The following is a 20,662-nucleotide window of genomic DNA, read 5'->3' on the forward strand; positions in this document are numbered from 1 at the left end:
GCATTTTTTGAGTGAACTATCCCTTTAAATGTTCTTGTCAGTCAGTTATAGTTAAAATATTTAAAGAAACAGTTCAATTGAAATAGAAATTAATTCGCCAATGTGGTCTTTCTAAATATAAATTCTAAAGGACACACATCTTATGCAAGAAACTGAAAACTAAAGAATATCAATGCATCGTTTGTTATTCTGAGGTAACTATGCATGTGATTATGAGCATCATAATGTCAGATTCATTGACTCATCGTAACCCATCTCACCATGTGGAAATGTTGCTGTTGCTGTGGTTGATTGATTATTTCAAAATGCCCCCTATCAGTCGACCTTTAGCCTCAGAGAACACTTATAAGGTTTCAGCTCCTGGTATACATTTACTTCGGACTTGACCACCAAAGGGATTAACAGTGTGAAGTTTGCTCTCTCTCTGTCAGGAGTCAATTTTGTCCTAAGCGGGCATCCTTACAAGCAGCCGGTGAGTATATTGAGATGCTTTATTATGGTTTCCCCTCTATTTATCTTCATTGGTTGTATCAGATGATAAATGTTCATAATACTTACGATCAGTATGACCTGACATCGTGTTTTAAAATGTATTTATTAAAACAGGCGTATTAGGTGCCTTCTGAATCAGTTGTCCTTGTGATAGTCAGATGTTTGTCTTTTTCTATGTATTTTTTCAATATATCGAATCGTCATTTATGTTCTAGATCTAGTCGTGTATACTTAAGCTGGCACGATCACATAAAATGCAGTTTGTTTATGTTTCATTGTCCTCGGTCACTCATGTCGTGTCCTACTTTTGCAGAACAATTACACCCAACAAAACCGCAAACAGGCTCCAATGTCAGTATATTAAATTAAAATCACTTTAGTTTGGTTATTTTGTATTGTTCACAACACATATTTCTATTGCCAGTGGACCAACTGATAATTTGACTTCTGTTTGTCATTTGTTTTGCTGCCATCTTCCAAAATTACGTAATAGATAGCTGGCACCAAAGTGATGACGTAACCGCTACTTGACGTTTGAGTAATGTCAAGAGTCGTATTGTGCTTTATGTTTTTGTTCCCGATCGTACATGGACAATATTTTATGTTATTTGATTACGTTATAAATATATTGACAATGACATTTTTTTGTGTAGCTATTCTTTAAAAACAAAGAATTAAAAAAACGTCAAAACGTTATCCAATGTGGAGTTTCAAATCCAAAATATGTTGGTGGTGTAACAGGCTGGATATTATAAATCCCAAAAAATGTGTAAAAGTAGCTTGGCATAATTTCCATTAATTAAAAAAACTGAAGCGATTTGAAATATAGAAAAATATTCTCTTGTTTTTATGTGTCAACATTTATTCATTTAGCAGATTATTTTGTCCTGTGTGTGTGTGTGTACATGTTTTTCTATCCCAGTGGGGACTTCAACCTGAATGCACACTGACTCTTGGGGACTCGTGTCACTGTGGGTACCTAAATTGAGGTCCCCATGAGGAAACAAGATTATAAATCATACAGAATTGTTATTAATATTTATTTATTTTTTGAAAAATGTAAAAATGCAGATAGTTTTCTGTGATGGGTAAGGTTAGGCTTAGTGTAAGGGGATAGAATATACAGTTTGTACAGTATAAAAACCATAATTTCTATGGAGTGTCTATGTGTGCGTGTACCTGGTGTTCCCTACGTTATGGGGACAAAATGTCCCTACAAGTATAGTACATTTTGACCATATGGGGAATTTTTTTTTGTCCCCATGAGGAAAATAGCTTACAAATCATACTAAATGAAGTGTTTTGACAATCTAAAAATGATGGGTAGGTTTAGGGTTAGGGGATGGATTATACAGTTTGTACAGTATAAAAGGCCTTACATCAATGGGAAGTCCCCATAAAACATGGAAACCTGTGTGTTTGTGTACAAATGAGATAACAGAAACCATTAGTGTATTGCTAAAAAACATGGCAACATTATATTTGCAGTCCGTTGGTCTTGGTGTGGCGTCTCTGCTCTTCTCAGCATGAATGTTGCTGAGCCGTATAAACCCGTCCAGTACCACTGGTTCTTCAACCAGCTGGTGGACTCCAAGGACTCCTGGCAGCCCTTCAGCAGAGAAGACTCCCAGCGTCTGGAGGATGCTTACAGTCGAGGTCATCCATTGTCTCTTTCTGGATACTTTAAAACCTATTGGTTGCAATTGCTAAAAGTATAGTTAGTTTATTAGCACAAGTATGTATCTTTCGAATGATAACCATGAAATCTGCTTTGTTAGCAGTGGGGAAAAGTGAAAAGGATGAAGTGGTAGTGGCTACAGATGGAAGACGGTATGACGTCAGGCTACGTGAAAGGAAGCGTTACTCCGTGTATTGGGAACAGAAGCCCACCGAGGTCCGACGATGCTCCTGGTTCCACAAAGGCAGCAAAGACGTGAACTACACTCCCTACAGCGAGGAACTAAGTGATTTCCTAGAGGTGAGATGCACAGATTTTCTAGAATAATTAAATTTTTTAATACTTACTTAATAATATTTCTTTATTCAAAAACAGGATGCCTATATGATTGCAGTTACGCTGGACGAATGGAAGACGAATTTGGAGCTCCCATCTGGAGAAACTGTGATCCTTCACAATCCAAAGGTATTATTTAAATGTTAAGCTAATGGAAAATTGACACTTTTCTGTCCACAAGTTACATTGTGTCTCTCTCACTGCTTTACCTCAGCTCATGACACAGTATCCCAGCAGCTGCAAGGACTTTCCTCCTTCTCCGTCTGAACGAACTCAACCCATGACTCTAAAGAGAGGAATTGAGAATATTCCAGTAGAGATACCAGAGGGTAAGTGCAGCTCCCTAAAACTTTAAACTATTTAAAATCCAAGGGAGTTCCTAGTTACTCGTTTCTGACACTAATGCACTTCCAAAAGGTATAAAACCTAATAGACAGTTCTATTGAGCGGTACAGTTCTGTGACCGCTCATGCAAGATGGCGAGTATGTAGAGAGAAATGTAGACAACAAATATACTTATTTTATTCAATACTGAAAAGATAAATAAAACAGTTCAGCTTAATTCAAAATTGACAATTTGTCCAACATTTGTGTGCTATGGAATGCTGGACACTTCATGAACTCAACTGCTGCAGCTTTCCTAATGTAGAGGAAGGTAGAGGGGATATTTGACTTCAATGGTTGATGAAAATATAACCTTAACATTTATACACTAGACGATAGAGTGCATAGCACCTGCATTGTGTGTCATTTTGGGACACAACTATTGTTAGCTCAGCAACCTTCTAACATTTAAACTCTAAACTATTTCACCGAATCTTTGTGTGAGCTGTGTATTTTTATGTGTATTATAGTATCACACTGTTAGCTCAGCAACCTTCTAACATCAAACTCTGGACTATTTCACCTAATATTTCAGGGTTTTTCCTGGGTCAAAAATGGTCTTCGGTGGTGGCTGACAGACATGGTCATCCATACACACGCACGCACGCACATTAAAAAAGTACCCTACCCACGTTATCTGCAAGCGCAATACTGACAATACATTTTAAATAAATTCAAAGAAAGTTTGTAACTTTTGCTTATCTTATTTTGATCCCACATGAAAAAATACTATAGTATATTATAGTAAAATTACTCTAGTAAATACTATAGTGTTTTTGAACCGTACTATAGTAAATATACTACAGTAAATTAACAAAGTGTAGTAAATACTATAATATACTACAATATACTACAATTTACTGTAGTATCTTTACTATAGTATGGTTCAAAAACACTATAGTAATTTTACTATAATATACTATAATATACTATAGTATTTTTTCATGTGGGATACCTTGATGTTTGTTTTTGTTCCTCATTTTTACACTATTTACTGATAATTGTTTTGGTATATAATCATATCAATATTAAAAAGTAGTATTACAAAAATGAACAAATAGCCTAATTGTCTGCCATATACAATTTCATAAAATTATCAGCTAGCTAATAACTTTGGTCTGGTTTCACCTCACTCCAGTCTAAACTAAGTGATTTATAGGCTATGTATTTTACTACACATTATGAACATAAATAAGCTGAAAGACTGTGGATAATTAAAACTAACTCTTACACCCACTCTTGCTAAATTGGGTCAGCACACTTGTGTTCTCATTTCAGATTGTTCTGAGTAAATTTAAACTGATTCGTGAGTTCAGTGTTGGACAGATCAGTTGTTCTAACCGGTCGTTAAAATGATTCGGTTCAAAGGAGTCATTATGGCGAATCGGACATTAGCAGACGCTTTGTGTGCGAATCCCGTCTGTTAGAACATCGCGAAAGATTTGTCAACACACAGAAAACACTTCATAACCGGATAGGATTTGTTTCCCGTTTATTGAAAGTATGGTTTATGTCAGCTGGTCAGAGAATCAGTCAATGTTTTTTGAGCGCATTTCACACCCAGCGGTAATTAAAGGAAAACATCGTCTGATAGCGCCACGTGCAACATGGATTCGGTCTTCCGACCTTTTGATCTTGATTAACGTAATATGTGAAATATTAGAAAGCTAAGAATGATTATTTTGAAGACAGAGAGCGTGCGAGCGGGGGAGGAGCTCTGATCGTTCTCTGTCACTCAGTTACAAGCGCAGCATCTATTCTTCATCATTCATAAATCACAATAACTCATCAAATAAAGCTTTGGCGGGACAAAAATTAGTTTTGGCGGCCGCCCAAAAAATTTCAATGTAGGAAAAACCCTGTATTTGTGTGAGCTGTGTAGTTTATTAAAGTGTCATAGGCTACTGTTCATTTAAAAACATGCTATGCTAACATCAAACTCTGGACTATTTCACCTAATATTTGTTTGAGCTGTGTAGTTTATTAAAGTGTCATACTGTTCGTTTAGAAACATGCTATGCTAACATCAAACTCTGGACTATTTCACCCAATATTTGTGTGAGCTGTGTAGTTTATTAAAGTGTCATAGGCTACTGTTCGTTTAGAAACATGCTATGCTAACATCAAACTTTGGACTATTTCACCTAATATTTGTGTGAGCTGTGTAGTTTATTAAAGTGTCATAGGCTACTGTTCGTTTAGAAACATGCTATGCTAACATCAAATTCTGGACTATTTCACCCAATATTTGTGTGAGCTGTGTAGTTTATTAAAGTGTCATAGGCTACTGTTCGTTTAGAAACATGCTATGCTAACATCAAACTTTGGACTATTTCACCTAATATTTGTGTGAGCTGTGTAGTTTATTAAAGTGTCATAGGCTACTGTTCGTTTAGAAACATGCTATGCTAACATCAAACTCTTGACTATTTCACCCAATATTTGTGTGAGCTGTGTAGTTTATTAAAGTGTCACAGGCTACTGTTCGTTTAGAAACATGCTATGCTAACATCAAACTCTGGACTATTTCACCTAATATTTGTTTGGGCTGTGTAGTGTATTACAGTGTCATACTGTTAGTTTAGAAACATGCTATGCTAACATCAAACTCTGGACAATTTCACCCAATATTTGTGTGAGCTGTGTAGTTTATTAAAGTGTCATAGGCTACTGTTCGTTTAGAAACATGCTATGCTCAAACTCTGGACTATTTCACCTAATATTTGTGTGAGCGGTGTAGTTTTATATGTATTAAAGAATCTGTTAGCTTAGAAACATGTTAACATCAAACTAAGTGAACTATTTCACTTAATATCTGTGTGAATGGTGTAGTTTATTAAAGTGTCATACTGTTAGCTTAGAAACATGCTATGCTAACATCAAACACTGGACTATTTCGCCTAATATTTGTGTGAGCTGTGTAGTTTAATGTGTATAAAAGAATCACACTGTTAGCTTAGAAACATGCTAACATCAAACTCTGGACAATTTCACCTAATATTTGTGCGAGCTGTGTAGTTTTTGCATGTTAAAAGGTGCGTTTACTACCAATTTACTAGCTTGCTAGTTTACTAGCAATTGCTACCCTAAGATTCTGACATGTCCTCGTAGTACTAGTAAGTACAACTTAAATAAACTCAGAATTTTTAGAAAGCTCCGACTTGTACCACATGACTAATGTATCACGTGACTGCTGGAGATTATTTTTGCCATTGATAGTGTTACCATAGAAAAGCATAATTCAAAGTTCAAAGATGTGAACAGCTATGAGTAGAACATTGTGTGTTGTCATCTCGAAATGATGGTGATTAGGACATGGCGTGAATGCAGCATAAATATCACATTGTTATATCACATTGTTAGCTTAGCAGCATGCTTACATCAATCTCATTTCTGTTAGTTGTGAATTAAGTCTCTGCTGTTCACTTTAATTGGGATGCTGCCTCAGAAGATAGCTTCCTACTCTATGTAGGCAGTAGACAGAAAGAAACCTCAGGCTAGGCTACATCTAGTAGATTTAGTTAAATCTCAAGCATGGCTTAGGGTTAGTGGTTTGTAATGTTTGTTTGTGAACAATATCTTTTGATATAACTTCTTGCTGTGTTTCTGTAGGAGAACCAGAGATAGTAGACCACCTGGTGTTCATGGTTCACGGTATCGGTCCGGCCTGTGACATACGTCTTCGTGGCATTGTCCAATGTGGTGAGCCTTTATCATCTAAAACTAAGAATGAGCATTTCTTGTTGGAGTTCAGCAACTATCAAGCAGTTCACAAACCACGTTTATACACTCCATATTATTGTACCATTTTTTTTTTAAGCATTCTGACTTTTTTTTTTTCCTCCATTCCCTGCTGCAGTTAATGAATTTCGAAATGCCTCCAATGGCCTCATAAACAGCCACTTCAGGCAGAGTGAGGTATCGTGCATCATTGGAAGGGTTGAGTATCTTCCAGTCAACTGGCACAAAGTCTTACATGGAGAAACAATAGGAGTTGATAAGTAAGACAACTCTAATTGTCTTGATCATTTTTTTGTGTGTCTGGAGTAAACCAACACAAACGCTTTTATTGTTTTATTTCTATTTTTAATAGAGACATTGAGAGAATCACTCTGCCTAGCATTAGCCGTCTGCGTCAGTTCAGCAACGACACCGTGCTGGACCTTTTCTTCTACAATAGCGCCACATACTGCCAGACTATCGTGGACACAGTGGCATCTGAGATCAACCGTCTCCACAGCCTCTTCCTTCAGAGGAATCCACACTTCACAGGACACGTTTCCCTGGTTGGACACAGCCTCGGTACATAACTGTGCTTTTCAGAACATTGGTTTGGTGATATAATACTAACCAATACTTAGGGACAGTACAAATGTTTCATGTGTAAAGTTTTTCCAATATTGTGTCTTGCTTTATACAGGCTCCTTGATTCTGTTTGATCTCCTGACCAATCAAGAGACAGGTGCAGATGCCACAGATCATGAGGTTTGCACCAGTGTTGCTATTGTTAACTGAAACTAGGAATTATTTTTTGTAATTAAATATATTTAAAAAAAAATTAAAATTAGATATGTTCCCATGCCAACTCACTGAAATAAAATACTGAATTACTTTATTTATAAATAATGAAGTACTTAAATTATTCAACTAAAACTAAATTACAGCTATATAGAAATATTACAAAAATGACATATGCATATGATAAAATTAATAAAATAAAATAAAAAATGGAAATATTAATATTAATACATGCTAATAATAGGATATAAATAATGTTACATAACGCTGGTTTATCATAATATTAGTGCAGTCAAATCGCATCTAACATAAGTGTGTGTGTGTGTGTGTGTGTGTGTACAAACTTTTGTTAGATGTGATTAATCACAACTAATCACTAACAGCACTACGCTAAGCTTTTGTCATTAATATTTCTATAAAATTATTTAGTAATACATATTTAATGTATCAATTTTAATGGTTATTGTCTACAGTAAAATACTACAGTACACTGTACTGTACATTAATGGTGAATTTAACATGTGACTAATTAAAATTAAGTAATTATTGTTGTTAGATTACTAGTATTTATCTGTAAATAAAAAAGATTATTCCAGCATGTCTCTGCATTATTCATCTAATAAATTAAAAAAAAAATTAAAACTTCCTTAAAATATTTCTATAAAATTATTTAGTAATACACATTTAATGTATCAATTTTAATGGTTATTGTCTACAGTAAAATACTACAGTACACTGTACTGTACATTAATGGTGAATTTAACATGTGACTAATTAAAATTAAGTAATTATTGTTGTTAGATTACTAGTATTTATCTGTAAATAAAAAAGATTATTCCAGCATGTCTCTGCATTATTCATCTAATAAATTTAAAAAAAATTTAAACTTCCTTAAAAGTTAATTATGAATATAAAATATTAAATTATATATTTATTTATTCTTTTTTTTTTAAATATATATATCTTTTTTTTTTATGCAATAAGTTTTTTGCTATGAAACAAAAAAAAAAACTAAATCTAACCATCATTTTGTTCCTAAAAATGTACTGTCTTATGTTTTGGCTTTTGAACATTACTGTGCCTTTATTTATAGACCTTTTGCACCAGAGAAACAAGCGATCTTTCGAATTTTGTCTTTCGTTTTTGCAATAGCTCTGTATATTGCTATGGCAGCGCTGTTGAAAAGTTATTAACTGATGAAGTGGATTTACTTATTGTAGAGTTAATGAAAGTTATCACGAGCATTGTAATGTTTAAAGCTGATGTCATAATAAATGTCAGTAGACCAGGAAGATTTTAAAATGAGCGGGCTTATTCATCAATCCATAAGATTTTACCTTGGAAATACAAACCGGAAGACAGAACGGGGCTGGGCTACATAAGGTCTATTGCTTTTATAGATTGCAAAGTATATAAGTTATCAATTGATGTCTTTGTGCTCTGCACAGCTCCACAAGGACCCTCATGTTGACACAGGTTGCAGTTCGTATGAGAGTCTGGAGGAGTTGCTGAAGAGCCATGGATTGGAAGAACACCTCAATATACTGCAGAGAGAACAAGTGGATATGGAGTCTTTGGTTAGTTTTCTGTCCTGAAACATAATACGCATCTTAAAAACGCAACACTTCAATTCTTCATTTCACCTTTCTTATTCCAATTACACCGTTTCAGATGCTCTGCTCAGAGAAGGACCTAAAAGACATCGGAATACCCCTTGGTCCTCGCAAGAAATTGATGAGCTGTGTCAAGAAATGGAAGGTAATTCCTGAAATTCCTTCTAGCGTTGTAAGAGCTCGATGTCTCATGGCAGAAGTGGAAAGGTTTGCAATGTAGCTTAATTGTGTGAAGCTTCCTCTCCACACCCAGAAATGGAAAGGAAGACGATAAGAGTCCATTGTTTTAGATCGGAATGCTTGTTTCATACTTTATTGCAACTACTTCTTGAATATCCAACAGCACTCCAGAATCGGAAGTGGACATGCAGCCCAAAATGAGACATACTCCCCAAGTCTAGGAATGAGAAATGCTCATGAACATCAAACCCCCACCACAAGTGCAGTTGATTATCAGCATTTTGATGTTGGCATTGGACAAGTAAGTATTTAGAAAAAGGAGAAAATAATGTTTTCTATTTTAATTTAGTTTAAATATATTTAACTTTATTCCTGTGATGGTAAAGCTGAATTTTCAGCATCATTATGTATATGACATGACTCTGATATGCTGTGTATATGACATTCTTCTTTCAGACGAATACAATTGGAGTTAATAAAGGCCTTTTGAAGCGAAGCGATGCGTTTGTGTAAGAAAAATATCCATATTTAAAACTTTACAAACTGTAATCTCTAACTTCGGAAATTACAACTGGCTGTAGTAATGTTTGTTCGTGTGGGAAGAAGGAGGCGGGAACCGGCGAACGTTTAACGACTTTAATCAAATAATAAACACAAAATGAAAATAATTGGCGGCAGCCCCTCACGGACGACTGCTGCCTACGTACAAAACAAACTTAAACAAAACACAACATAAAATTCAAGGCCTGGCCCTCTCTCGTCCTCCACTGATGTCACCCCTCCTTATGTGTCTCCGGGCTCCCTCATGAGAGGACTCGAGACCGGTGTGACTTGCAGGTTGTTCTCATTCTCTATCACCCACTGGTCCCGCTTGCTCCTCCCATGTCCCTCGCCACATACCCCCAACGCCCTTCGTAGGCCAGGGAGTACCCTGCGAATCGCCTACTCCCCTCCTCGGGGAGCCCAAACTCTGCGTCCGGGGATACGGGCCGGCGAGACAAGAGAACGGGAGACGGAGACCCCAGAGCGAACGGACGAGAGAGTGAAGAGAGGGGGAAAAAAAATCTTGGTCCGGTTCCCTGACACACTGCCGCTCAGTCCTCAGCCCGCTGAGAGGCTCTTCCTCGCGGTGCCATGCGATGGTACTGGATGCTCGGTGGACGGCTCGATCCTCCTCTGCCCCCTGGCTGCCGGCAGTGGCTCCTCCTGTCGAGGGCAGCCGGCAGCAAGTCCCGCGCTCCCTGTTCCTCCCCAACGTGGCGGACGGCAGCAGGCTCCTGCCCACGGTGAACACCGGCATCTCCTCCGCTCCCTCTAGGACGGCAGCCACCCCACCTCGACCCAGGGGCACGGCAGCGAGCTCTCCGTCCCACCGGATCTCTCTTCACTCGTTCCAGCACCACCACCTCGGGCAGCCACTCGCGGTCTTCTCTCTTCCGCGCTGCCTGAACTCCTCAGCACCGTGATCCCCCTCAGCAGCAAGGGCTCTCCGACAGCATGTCTCTCCTTCCTCCCGGGTTTCGGCACCAATGTAGTAATGTTTGTTCGTGTGAGAAGAAAGGAAGCGGGAACCGGCGAACGTTTAACAACTTTAATCAAATAATAAACACAAAATGAAAATAATCAATGGCAGCCCCTCACGGACGACTGCCGTCTACGTACAAAACAAACATAAACAAAACACAACATAAAATTCCAGGCATGGCCCTCTCTCGTCCTCCAATGATGTCGCCCCTTCTTATGTGTCTCCAGGCTCCCTCATGAGAGGACTCGAGACCGGTGTGACTCACAGGTCTCGCTCGCTCTTTCCATGTCCCTAGCCACATACCCCCAACACCCCTCGTAGGCCGGGGAGTACCCCGCGACTACGCCTACCCAAACTCTGCGTCCGGGGATACGGGCCGGCGAGACAAGAGAACGGGAGACGGAGACACCAGAGCGACCGGACGAGAGAGTGAAGAGAGGGGGGAAAAAGTCTTGGTCCGGTTCCCTGACACACTGCCGCTCGGTCCTCAGCCCGCTGAGAGACTCGAGACCAGTGTGACTCGCAGGTGGTGCTCATTCTCAATCACCCACCGGTTCCGCTCGCTCCTCCCATGTCCCTCGCCAACCTCGCCACACTGGCGTTCCAGCATATGACAAAGGACTATGTGGGGAGAATATGCTAGTTCTCGCGAGAACCAAGTTTTGTTTTGCTCTATCCTCTGCACTTCCTCATTCGTCACCTGAACTTCCCCTACGCCTGCGTCCTATGTCATAAGCTTGAACGCCAGTCTCTCATGAACGTGCGTACAACAGTTAGCGGAAAGTTAGAGATTACAGTTTGTAAAGTTTTAAATGTGTATATTTTTTTACACAAACACATCAGACTTCAAAACAGAAACAGCCATTTACTTCCATTATAAAGCTTGGAAGAGCCAGGACATTTTTTTAATAAACTCAGATTGTATTCGTCTGAAAGAAGAGTGTCATATACACCTAGGATGACTTGAGGGTGAGTAAATGAAAACAGAAAGATCTTGAACATCAGAAACATCTTTAAAATTTTCACTTAAAAACAGTATTTCACTGATTAAGTTACAGTTGCCAAATAACTTGTTCTTTATTCTGCAGGTATCCATTGATTATCCTCAGTTAGCCTTTCATCCTCAGGCTTTCTTTGCTGTTGGTTCGCCCATAGGAATGTTTTTAATTGTCAGAGGTCTGAAGAGGATTGATCCTAACTACAGCTTCCCTACTTGCAAGAGTTTCTACAACATCTTCCATCCAGTAAGACATGCTCCAAAACACTGACTGAGAACCATATAACTTCCTTAGAGCGATGTTCTTAAACCTTGTAATCTCTGCAGTTTGACCCAGTGGCGTATCGGATCGAGCCCATGCTTGTGCCTCAAGACGTGGACCTGCCTCCAATGTTGATACCCCATCATAAAGGCAGAAAGAGGATGCACCTCGGTATTTCACATCACTTTATGGAACGAAATCCATAGTTTTTATATTCCAAAATTTCTCTGAGGCAAAATTTTACTATATGAAATGTTTTTGATGCATACAGAACTCAAAGAAGGGTTGACTCGAGTCAGTTCTGATTTACTGGGATCCCTGCGAATGGTTTGGCAGAGCATTGCTCACGTCCCAACGCCAGCGCTCGCAGAGGGTGGACTCAGTTCTGTGACCCCTACTGATGAAGCAGAAGGTATCGAAATGAAACGTTTACTTTTCAGATATTTATCAAATCCACCTCAGATTTCGAATGTCCCATCTCACATTTGAATATTTGTGGTGCAGTGTCACCAATGGAGCACGAGGAAGGAAACTTCGCCACGGTGGGAATGTTGAATCGTGGGAGACGTATTGACTTTGTCCTTCAGGAGACACCAATTGAAAGTTTCAATGAGTACCTGTTTGCTATACAGAGCCATCTGTGCTACTGGTAAGAGAAAATATTTCATTATACTTGTGTATTTATCATTCATATCTGTCTATGTTTCACTGTAAACCCGAATAAGTTGGCAAAAAGTTAAGATATTTCAAGTTTAAGTAAGCAGAACTTGCAGATTTTTATTTTGTAATCATAAATTTGAATTGCTCTGAACTTGAAATATTTGAGTAAGCTTATTCATATATTTAACTTAATATCATGTAGTCTCAATTTTTTAGTAGTGGAAACTTGACTAGCTTTAACTAGCTAATTCAATAAATGCCACCTTGCTAATTTGTTACACAATGCTTTGATAGCATTAGCATATCACTTGAGGACAGAAATATAATACATTTAACATATATCTGTATATCTGTTCTCAAATAAGCTCATGCTCCACTCGTCACCATGATGGTAACCCTACAAAAAAACAACAACAACAACAACATAACAGAAACTCTATAACACTTTATTTTGCCATCTACCCTTTTGAGTGTCACGGCAAAGCATGCTGGGAAATAGAAATCCCAGCCCAGTTTCAGTTCAATTTAAGTTAGTCTAAATTAAAATAAAACAAGTTCTCAAAACAATGAAACAATTCAGATTACTCCCAATATGTCAGTTTTGAGAACTCAAAAGAAAACAAAAGTTTTAAATTCTCATAAAAGTTCATTAGTTTGAACTAATTTGTTTAATTTGAGGGCTCTACTCAAACCAATTAATTATTTTGAGTTTTAGGGTTTACAGTGTATGAAATGATTAATTCTTCCTGTTTTGTTTGCAGGGAGTCAGAAGATACTGCTCTGCTGGTTCTGAGAGAGATTTATGGAAATATTCCAGTGAGATATGCTCAATTATAAATGTTATATACCATTGGTATAGCACTGACAACCTTTAATGCCAGTCCAGTCCACAGTGAGGCGATTCTCTCCACACATATTAACCAGCCAATAAAATAATAAAGAAATTTGAATTTAGAATCCTAATTTAACTGTTGCCAGGTATTAGGATCCAAGGCCGTAACCATGTCTTGAACATTGGGGGGACCAATTATTATTATTATTTTTTTTTTTTATAAAGCATGAAGAAACAGAACCGTGAACAAAATTATTTTGGGACTATTTGCAAACAATATTTGCATTCATTTGCGTCAAATATATTATTAGTCCCGAAATTCTTCGCATTAGTGAATAAATACATAGATCCGCTGCTGACATTTGAATTCCTTTTTGGTCTGGTGGTTGAATTTGTGTAAACTGTGTCAAAGGTTCCGGGTTCTAATCCGCCCTCATATTGTTTTTTTTTTTCTTCTTCCTCATTAAAATCAAAGATGTTCATCTATGATTGTATTTTAAGAGCAGGGACACGTTTGTGTGCATTTTGTTTTGTGATTTCACCGGAAAGAATAGTCTCTCTCCGCAATGATTGACGCGCTCGTCTGTGTGTGAAGCCAAAAGAGAACGTAAACCCCGCCTACTTTGATTTGATTGGCCATCTCAATCATTCTGACATTGACGAGCGCTGTTAGACCTGAGGCAGACCAGACTAAAATGTAACTTATAAACCTTTTTGTCATCCTAACAACAACATACAGAGCAGTGCAAGAATTTCAAATATTGGGGGGGACAATTTGGCCATTTCTAATTAGGGGGGGGGGGGCTTGTTCCCCTCAATGTCTATGATGGTTACGGCCCTGTTAAGATGTTGTTCCAGTATTCTCAAGGCAGGCTTTGAGACATTTGATCCACACAATACCCTTTTTGAGCACTAATGTAAAAGAAACTTTCATCTAATGCAGTGGTTCCCAACCACGTTCCTGGAGGACCCCCAACAGTGCACATTTTGGATGTGTCCTTTGTCTGACACACCCACATCAGGTCTTGGAGTAGCTACTAATGAGCTGATGACCTGAATCAGGTGTGTTTGATTGAGGAGACATGCAAAATGTGCACTGTTGGGGGTCCTCCAGGAACGTGGTTGGGAACCACTGATCTAATGTATACTTTGCTATGTAACTTTGGTTAGTGTTTTCTAAATGTTGATTACATAATATTGTGTATTCATAATGTTGTTATTATTTATTAAATACCTAACCCAACTTATTTTTTTGTGATGACTGTATATGTATCTCAAATTCGATTTAGTTATTAGACATTCTTCAGATACCAGCACTGTGTCTTTAAGGCAGAATTTAGATCATAGCCACCGGGAAGTTCGTTCATTTCCCATTTATCCGTCTGGAATAGTGCGCCACACATTACAAAACATCCCCTTTCCATACAGAGTCATGAACTGCCCTCCCATGCATCCTCCGCCAAGAATTCCACACAGCCAATGAACACAACAGCATTACTGCCGTCAGGATTTACGAGACTTGTCCGTCTCTTTAAATGTAGAAGTTCCGCTACTTGAGACTATTCAAACTAGGCTATTCATTAAGACTTGAAAAATAATTTGCATGAAGATGCCCAGCCTTTGAACAAACATCATAAAAAGGTGAGGAAACGCTCTTATTCCACAAGAACGTTACAGAATTGTTTCATTTTTTTCCTCTCTGCATGGAGGGAATTAAAACTCCTGAACCCTGCCGAACATGAACGCGCGCTCGAGTTTACGCACGCTGCTCTCGAGACAGAATAGTTCTCGGCTGTCAGAAGTTTCAGATTTGCTCTCTTGAACAAATACTCACAGTTCCATGTTTGTACATATAACAGTTCATTAGATCAAATTGAAGGTTTAAACAATTAATTTTTAGAACGTTCGCTTTGCAGCATTTGAACGCCTCGCTTTTTTAAATAGAATCTTTTCAATGAGTCAGTTGAACCGGCTAACAAAACGATTTATTTACGAATCGGACCGAGCGGGTCTCGGTTCAACTCCTTTCTCACTGAACCAGTGACGGCGCTACACCGGGGCTAGGGGGGGCTAAAGCCCCGTCAGAATTTTGAATAGCCCCGGTTTAGCCCCCCCAAGCAGTTGAGAATCAAATGGACCGTTTTTTGATAAAGAATACAGAGTGCAGGCCGAAACCCTGTCTCTGATGGGGTCCAAAAGGAGAAAAGAAAGAGGAGTCAGAGAGAGAAATGCCCTTATCGAAGGCCATTAGGCTACAGAAAATACACACAGTGCTGCCGCTCCCACCATACATCACACGCGATGCGTAGGGCACCACAAGAAAATGCTCTCTCTACCTAAATGACTCTAAGTGATCACGCTTAGGGCATCAAAACGGCCAGCGGCGGGACTGTGTACACACTTTAATCTAACTACCGGTAAATCTAATCTAATCCGTTAATACGACGACGAAGTGACTCCGCAGGATTTGTGACATACAATGCGCATTAATGGCACTTACTGACGACCACTGTCGTTATTGTGAGCATGTATACAAATAAAAGTAGACAATCTAGCCTATAATTTATAATTATGTCTCAAGCACAGTATGGCCAAAAATTATGCAGTAGGCTAAAGTGAGTTTTTCCCGCTGTCATGAGGAAAAAAATCCATCAGAACGTGCCGCCGCTTTCGTCGACCAGAGGGTTAAAGAAAACGTATAGCCTATTTAGTTTCATATTTATGTTTAAATAGTAGCCTATATTATAGAGCCCTGCATTTCTGCCCAAGCCCGACGGTCCCGACTTTTTTACACCCCTATAGGGCCGGGCTTCGGGCCAATTGTCCCGTCATACCTCAAACGCGGGCCGGGCTTCGGGCCTTTTTAGGCTTCTCCTTCATTTTATATTTTAGACATTCAAGAATTAAAAGAAACAATGAGATATGCTGTGCTGGTGGAAACAACATGAGACCATGATATCGCGAGTCCGCAACTGTCAAGACTGACTCGCGCAGTGTTTAGAGGACGGTGCTATGCCTACACGAGCCCACAAATGAGTAAAGCAAGCCAACACGCAAACTGCCGCAAGTGATACTGAAAATAAGCCAAGTCTGAGATGTTCAAAAACACAACCATCTTCATTAAAACTAATGAGACTAAAGGCTCTTACCAGTGTTCAGGTCGCTCTTTCCCATAATGCGGTCTTTGATGTTGAAATGAGCTGATGAATAAAATGCTCATATCTGTTGCTTTCGTTGACATGAACTCCGTTAAATGTGCATATAGCGCTGGAATTGAAGATCGGATTTATATTCATTTCACGGAGAGGTAGGCAAGACAACCATGTTTTTTTTATTTATTATTTGTTTAGATTGTGTAGCCCGTTTCATTTGCGCGCGCCGTTGCGATCTGCCTGCCTCATCTTGTCAAAAAATATTTTTATTGTGATGGTGGTGATAGTAGGCTAAACGTTTAAACGATGCTTTAAGTGTTTATATGGATTTTATAAGCAAGAGAAGTCAAGTGTTGATTTGAGAGGCTAAAGTGTTGGGTTAACCAACGCTATCGGCCAGGGCCGCTTGGTCGTCACTTTAAATAACAAAAACTTTAATTTAACAAGCAACAAAATGCTTCAAATATTTTTCTAAATAAACTTAATAAAGAAACAAAACGAAATATAACTACTTTGACATTAATAACAAAACTGAAATATTTTAATGGCTGCAACTAATGTGTAATAGGGAGGATAAAAAAAAACACGGGATCCAGTCGGGCTGATCATTTTGATGAGCTGTCGGACACGGGCCGGGCTAGGGCTTAGTTTTGAGGCCCGTGCAGGGCTCTACTATATTAAAAAAAATATATTATTTCATCTATGTTAAAAAAGTGAACAGCTTGACGCTTGAGCAAGATCACTACATCATAAGACTAAGATGCCCAATATGTCGGGGGACATGCGGATCAGACATGATTTTGACTTCATTACGTTTTGTTATGCAGAAAGCCATTTTTTTAAAGTGAATTTCGTTTTGTTTAAATTGTATCTTTACTTGAATCAATAAAGAAGCAAACCAACCAAGAATGTTCGGAATGGATTGACATGCTTAACGAAACTTGCCTGTTTCCGCGGCCTTTAAGACTGAAACAATATGTCTTTCTGTTTTTAATAGCCTACATTTCTTATATAGGCTATTCATCTAAACGCAATCGTACTGCAAAAAATGTTCTTCTTAGTATTTTTGTCTTTTTTCCTAATCTAAATATCTAAACATTTTTAAATCAAGATGCATTTACTAGATAAGTAAAATGACAATATATTTTTTCTTCTTTTCAAAATTTTGTCACCTTTGCATGTAAAAGGTTTTTGTCGTTGTCTTGTGGTCACCTAAATAAAAAATCTATTTTGTTGAATATGCCTATTCTTTGACCATATATAATTTTAAACTACACTTCTGATGAATGTGGTGTGTACCATAGCTGCTTTTATTTAAAAAAAGAAAACGACAATTTCTTTATGAAGTAACTATGACGTCATGAATACTGATTATTTTCTTAGCACCCCCACATATTGGTCTAGCCCCCCCTTAGCACCGGTAGAGAAAATATTCTGGCGCCGTGAATGCACTGAACGGTCAACCTTTCTGTCTCTGTCAAGTAACTTATGTCTGATCGTAGTAAGCCAGACATAGTCAAGAACATTTGAAGAAAATGACATAACGCGGAAAAGGTTTTAAAGCTAGTTAATTAAACCAAACTGTTGTAAAGAATCGATTCGCGGGATAAGAGTCAAACTTCACAGAAATCGAGGTAGAACATTGAATGGCAAATCACACAGGAGTTTTAAAGTCCATGGGTGTCCAAACTCAGTCCTGGTGGAGGCAAGTAAATGATGACTTAATATTTATTACATTCTATTAAACATCAGTGGGATGTTTAATTTCACTTTAAATCAGTAACGTTAGCCTATTCTTTGCTGATAAGGAAATTCAGGTGGGTTTTCACCGGTTCAGTCACTTCATTTAGTCCCCAGTTGTTAATTTATTCGCTATTCTTATCACATTGTTTCTCATATAGTCACTTTGTTCTAGGCTGAAGATTTTACATCATGATACAATGATTTACTAGACTTCCATGGGAACATATTTGTTTTCTTAACCCATGGATGTCTTTTAGGCTAAACTCAAGTCACCCTTTTTTGAATCTAATCCAAACTTGGCCACGGTTGTCTCCCAAAAAGGGTGCTGTTGTTTTCACAAGTATACCATTTGGTCCCCTCACCAAAATATAAAAACCTAGTTATTGCTACTTACACACATCAGTGCACAAATGTTATAATCCTACTGTAGTTAAAGTCCTGCATTCCTTTCATAGTCACATGGTTGACCAATTCATGGAAACATATGTAAATACCAGCATCATCTTTGATCATCAGGACTGGAAACTTTATTTGAGCTATGCAGTAGGAAATGGAGAGCTGAACTGTCTCATTACATGGTCAGTCACATGTGTTAACCGCATGAGAAAACTGACCTCTACATTGAAGCCAGTACTGTAATTTGTGTCTCTGCTTCATCCACCGAAGCAAAGGTCAATTCATTTTCTAGACTCACACAAAGAAAGACACGCAAGTCCCCAAACTGCCCTCATTCGGAAAGCTTTAATCAGGCACCCTCCCGTTTGTAAAGACTCTCTGTTGGCTGCATCTTTTCACAATGCTGAGGCGCTGAATCAAGAAAATCTGTATTTGACAAAAATATAAAATGATAAATGCCTGGCTTATGATTCTGTGACTCGTCTCAAAAGACCTTTGCATGTGGATTGCGTCATCTTGGCTTGGTTTTCTCTTTCTTTCTGGCATTTCCAAGTGTCTTGAGGCTGAAGGGTGAGGTCACACCTAAAACACTCATTGCTTGGAAATGTGGAGTCTTGTGCCCATCAGTTGAGTTAAAGACCTGCTGGAGGGTGAAACTTCTAGTCTTCTGAATAAGTAGTGGAACACTATCTGTCATGTTCATATACTTGGATCTGGACCCCTACAGTGTGCAGTGGACTATGTAATCGTCCCTTGTGGAAGGAGGATGTGGAAACATATTGAGTCAACAATGGGAAGTTTCGCAGCCTGAGATCACTCATGGTTCCGTGCCTCTGAAAAGAGTGTAGATACAATTCACTGAGACCCGACTGAAGAGAATTTCTCATATTCCGTGCACTCTTGTTCTGCTTGTTGCATGGCAACTATGTAAACACACGTAAGCACATGCTAGCAGTGTCTCATTTCGAAGGCTGCGTCCTCTGGAGGACCGCACACGTCATCAAGGATGTCTGAATTTAGAAAAGTAATCATTATAAATTTGACTTATTCCCAGTGAAGCATAAATAGTTGTATGACTTAGGAATGTGAAGGTTACGATACTGAAATGAGGCAGCCTCAATGACGACAAATGCGACCCCTGCAGCTTTAAAATGAGACACGGCAGCTGTCTTAAATTTTGATTTTTTTTTTTTTCCAGCTTTATAGGGTTGTTTGGTTCTTATTTTCTGAAGAAAAAATGGGTGTCTTAATGTGGTTACAATTTGCAGGAATTGTCTTTCCAAGTATGCTTCATGTCCATCAGTCATATGTGCTTTGAAGGATTCTCTATAATGAGGTTTTCTGCAGTCTGGCATCACACAATCTTTGCTCACCCCCACCACAAGAGGGCAGTCTTTACCAGATTTAGTCATTACCACTTTTCTTTTTTTTCTTTTTTATAAAATCTTCAAGTAACAACAATTAACATTCAATCCATCAACTTTGCCACTTTTCTATAAGCTTCTGGCAATATATGCACATCCTAATTCAGAGAGATTTGGTCTTTATTATGAGCTGGCCAAGTAATTATATGACATGAGAGAAAACTAAGAGCCAAAATTGTTTACCTAAAAAATTTCCAAATTCATTTAAAGTCATAATGAAATCAAAATGAACAATTCTTGTTTTTATGCAATATCGCAGTAGTTTTAGCTGGGCTCGACATTAAGCCGGTTCACGTGCTTGTCAGTAAATCTGTCACTCACTTGTCCGAGTGAAAAATTTGCTTGTCCAGATGTTTATTTTTTATTTATTTTTTTGTAAATATAATTTATTCTGAAGCAATAGTCTCATCAGTGTTCAATCAGACATATTTAAATCGGCATATTTGGGATATTTTTACCTTTTATAAAGG

At 38.3% G+C, this 20,662-nt stretch overlaps 2 protein-coding genes across 2 annotated transcripts in view; both read left to right on the top strand.

Annotated features, from left to right (window-relative positions):
* The first annotated feature begins 334 nt into the window (after positions 1–334).
* On the top strand, positions 335–14,722 carry ddhd2 (DDHD domain containing 2). The gene is made up of 17 exons (XM_079804177.1): positions 335–472; positions 1,981–2,148; positions 2,274–2,470; positions 2,546–2,635; positions 2,721–2,835; positions 6,503–6,592; positions 6,750–6,891; positions 6,984–7,192; positions 7,311–7,375; positions 8,857–8,985; positions 9,080–9,166; positions 9,365–9,502; positions 11,815–11,970; positions 12,051–12,156; positions 12,257–12,397; positions 12,490–12,634; positions 13,407–14,722. The coding sequence occupies exons 2-17, from the start codon at positions 2,019–2,021 to the stop codon at positions 13,480–13,482; spliced, it is 2,016 nt and encodes a 671-aa protein (XP_079660303.1). The 5' UTR covers positions 335–472; positions 1,981–2,018; the 3' UTR covers positions 13,483–14,722.
* Positions 14,723–15,030: 308 nt separating this feature from the next.
* The window catches only part of tacc1 (transforming, acidic coiled-coil containing protein 1), a 54,569-nt gene continuing 48,937 nt past the window's right edge, over positions 15,031–20,662 (top strand). The window contains exon 1 of the mRNA XM_079803795.1: positions 15,031–15,118. The gene's annotated coding sequence lies outside the window, so the exon portion shown is untranslated. The remainder of the gene's footprint in view (positions 15,119–20,662) is intronic.

This window comes from Gobio gobio (assembly GCF_949357685.1).
Source record: "Gobio gobio genome assembly, chromosome: 22".
Taxonomy (NCBI): domain Eukaryota; kingdom Metazoa; phylum Chordata; class Actinopteri; order Cypriniformes; family Gobionidae; genus Gobio; species Gobio gobio.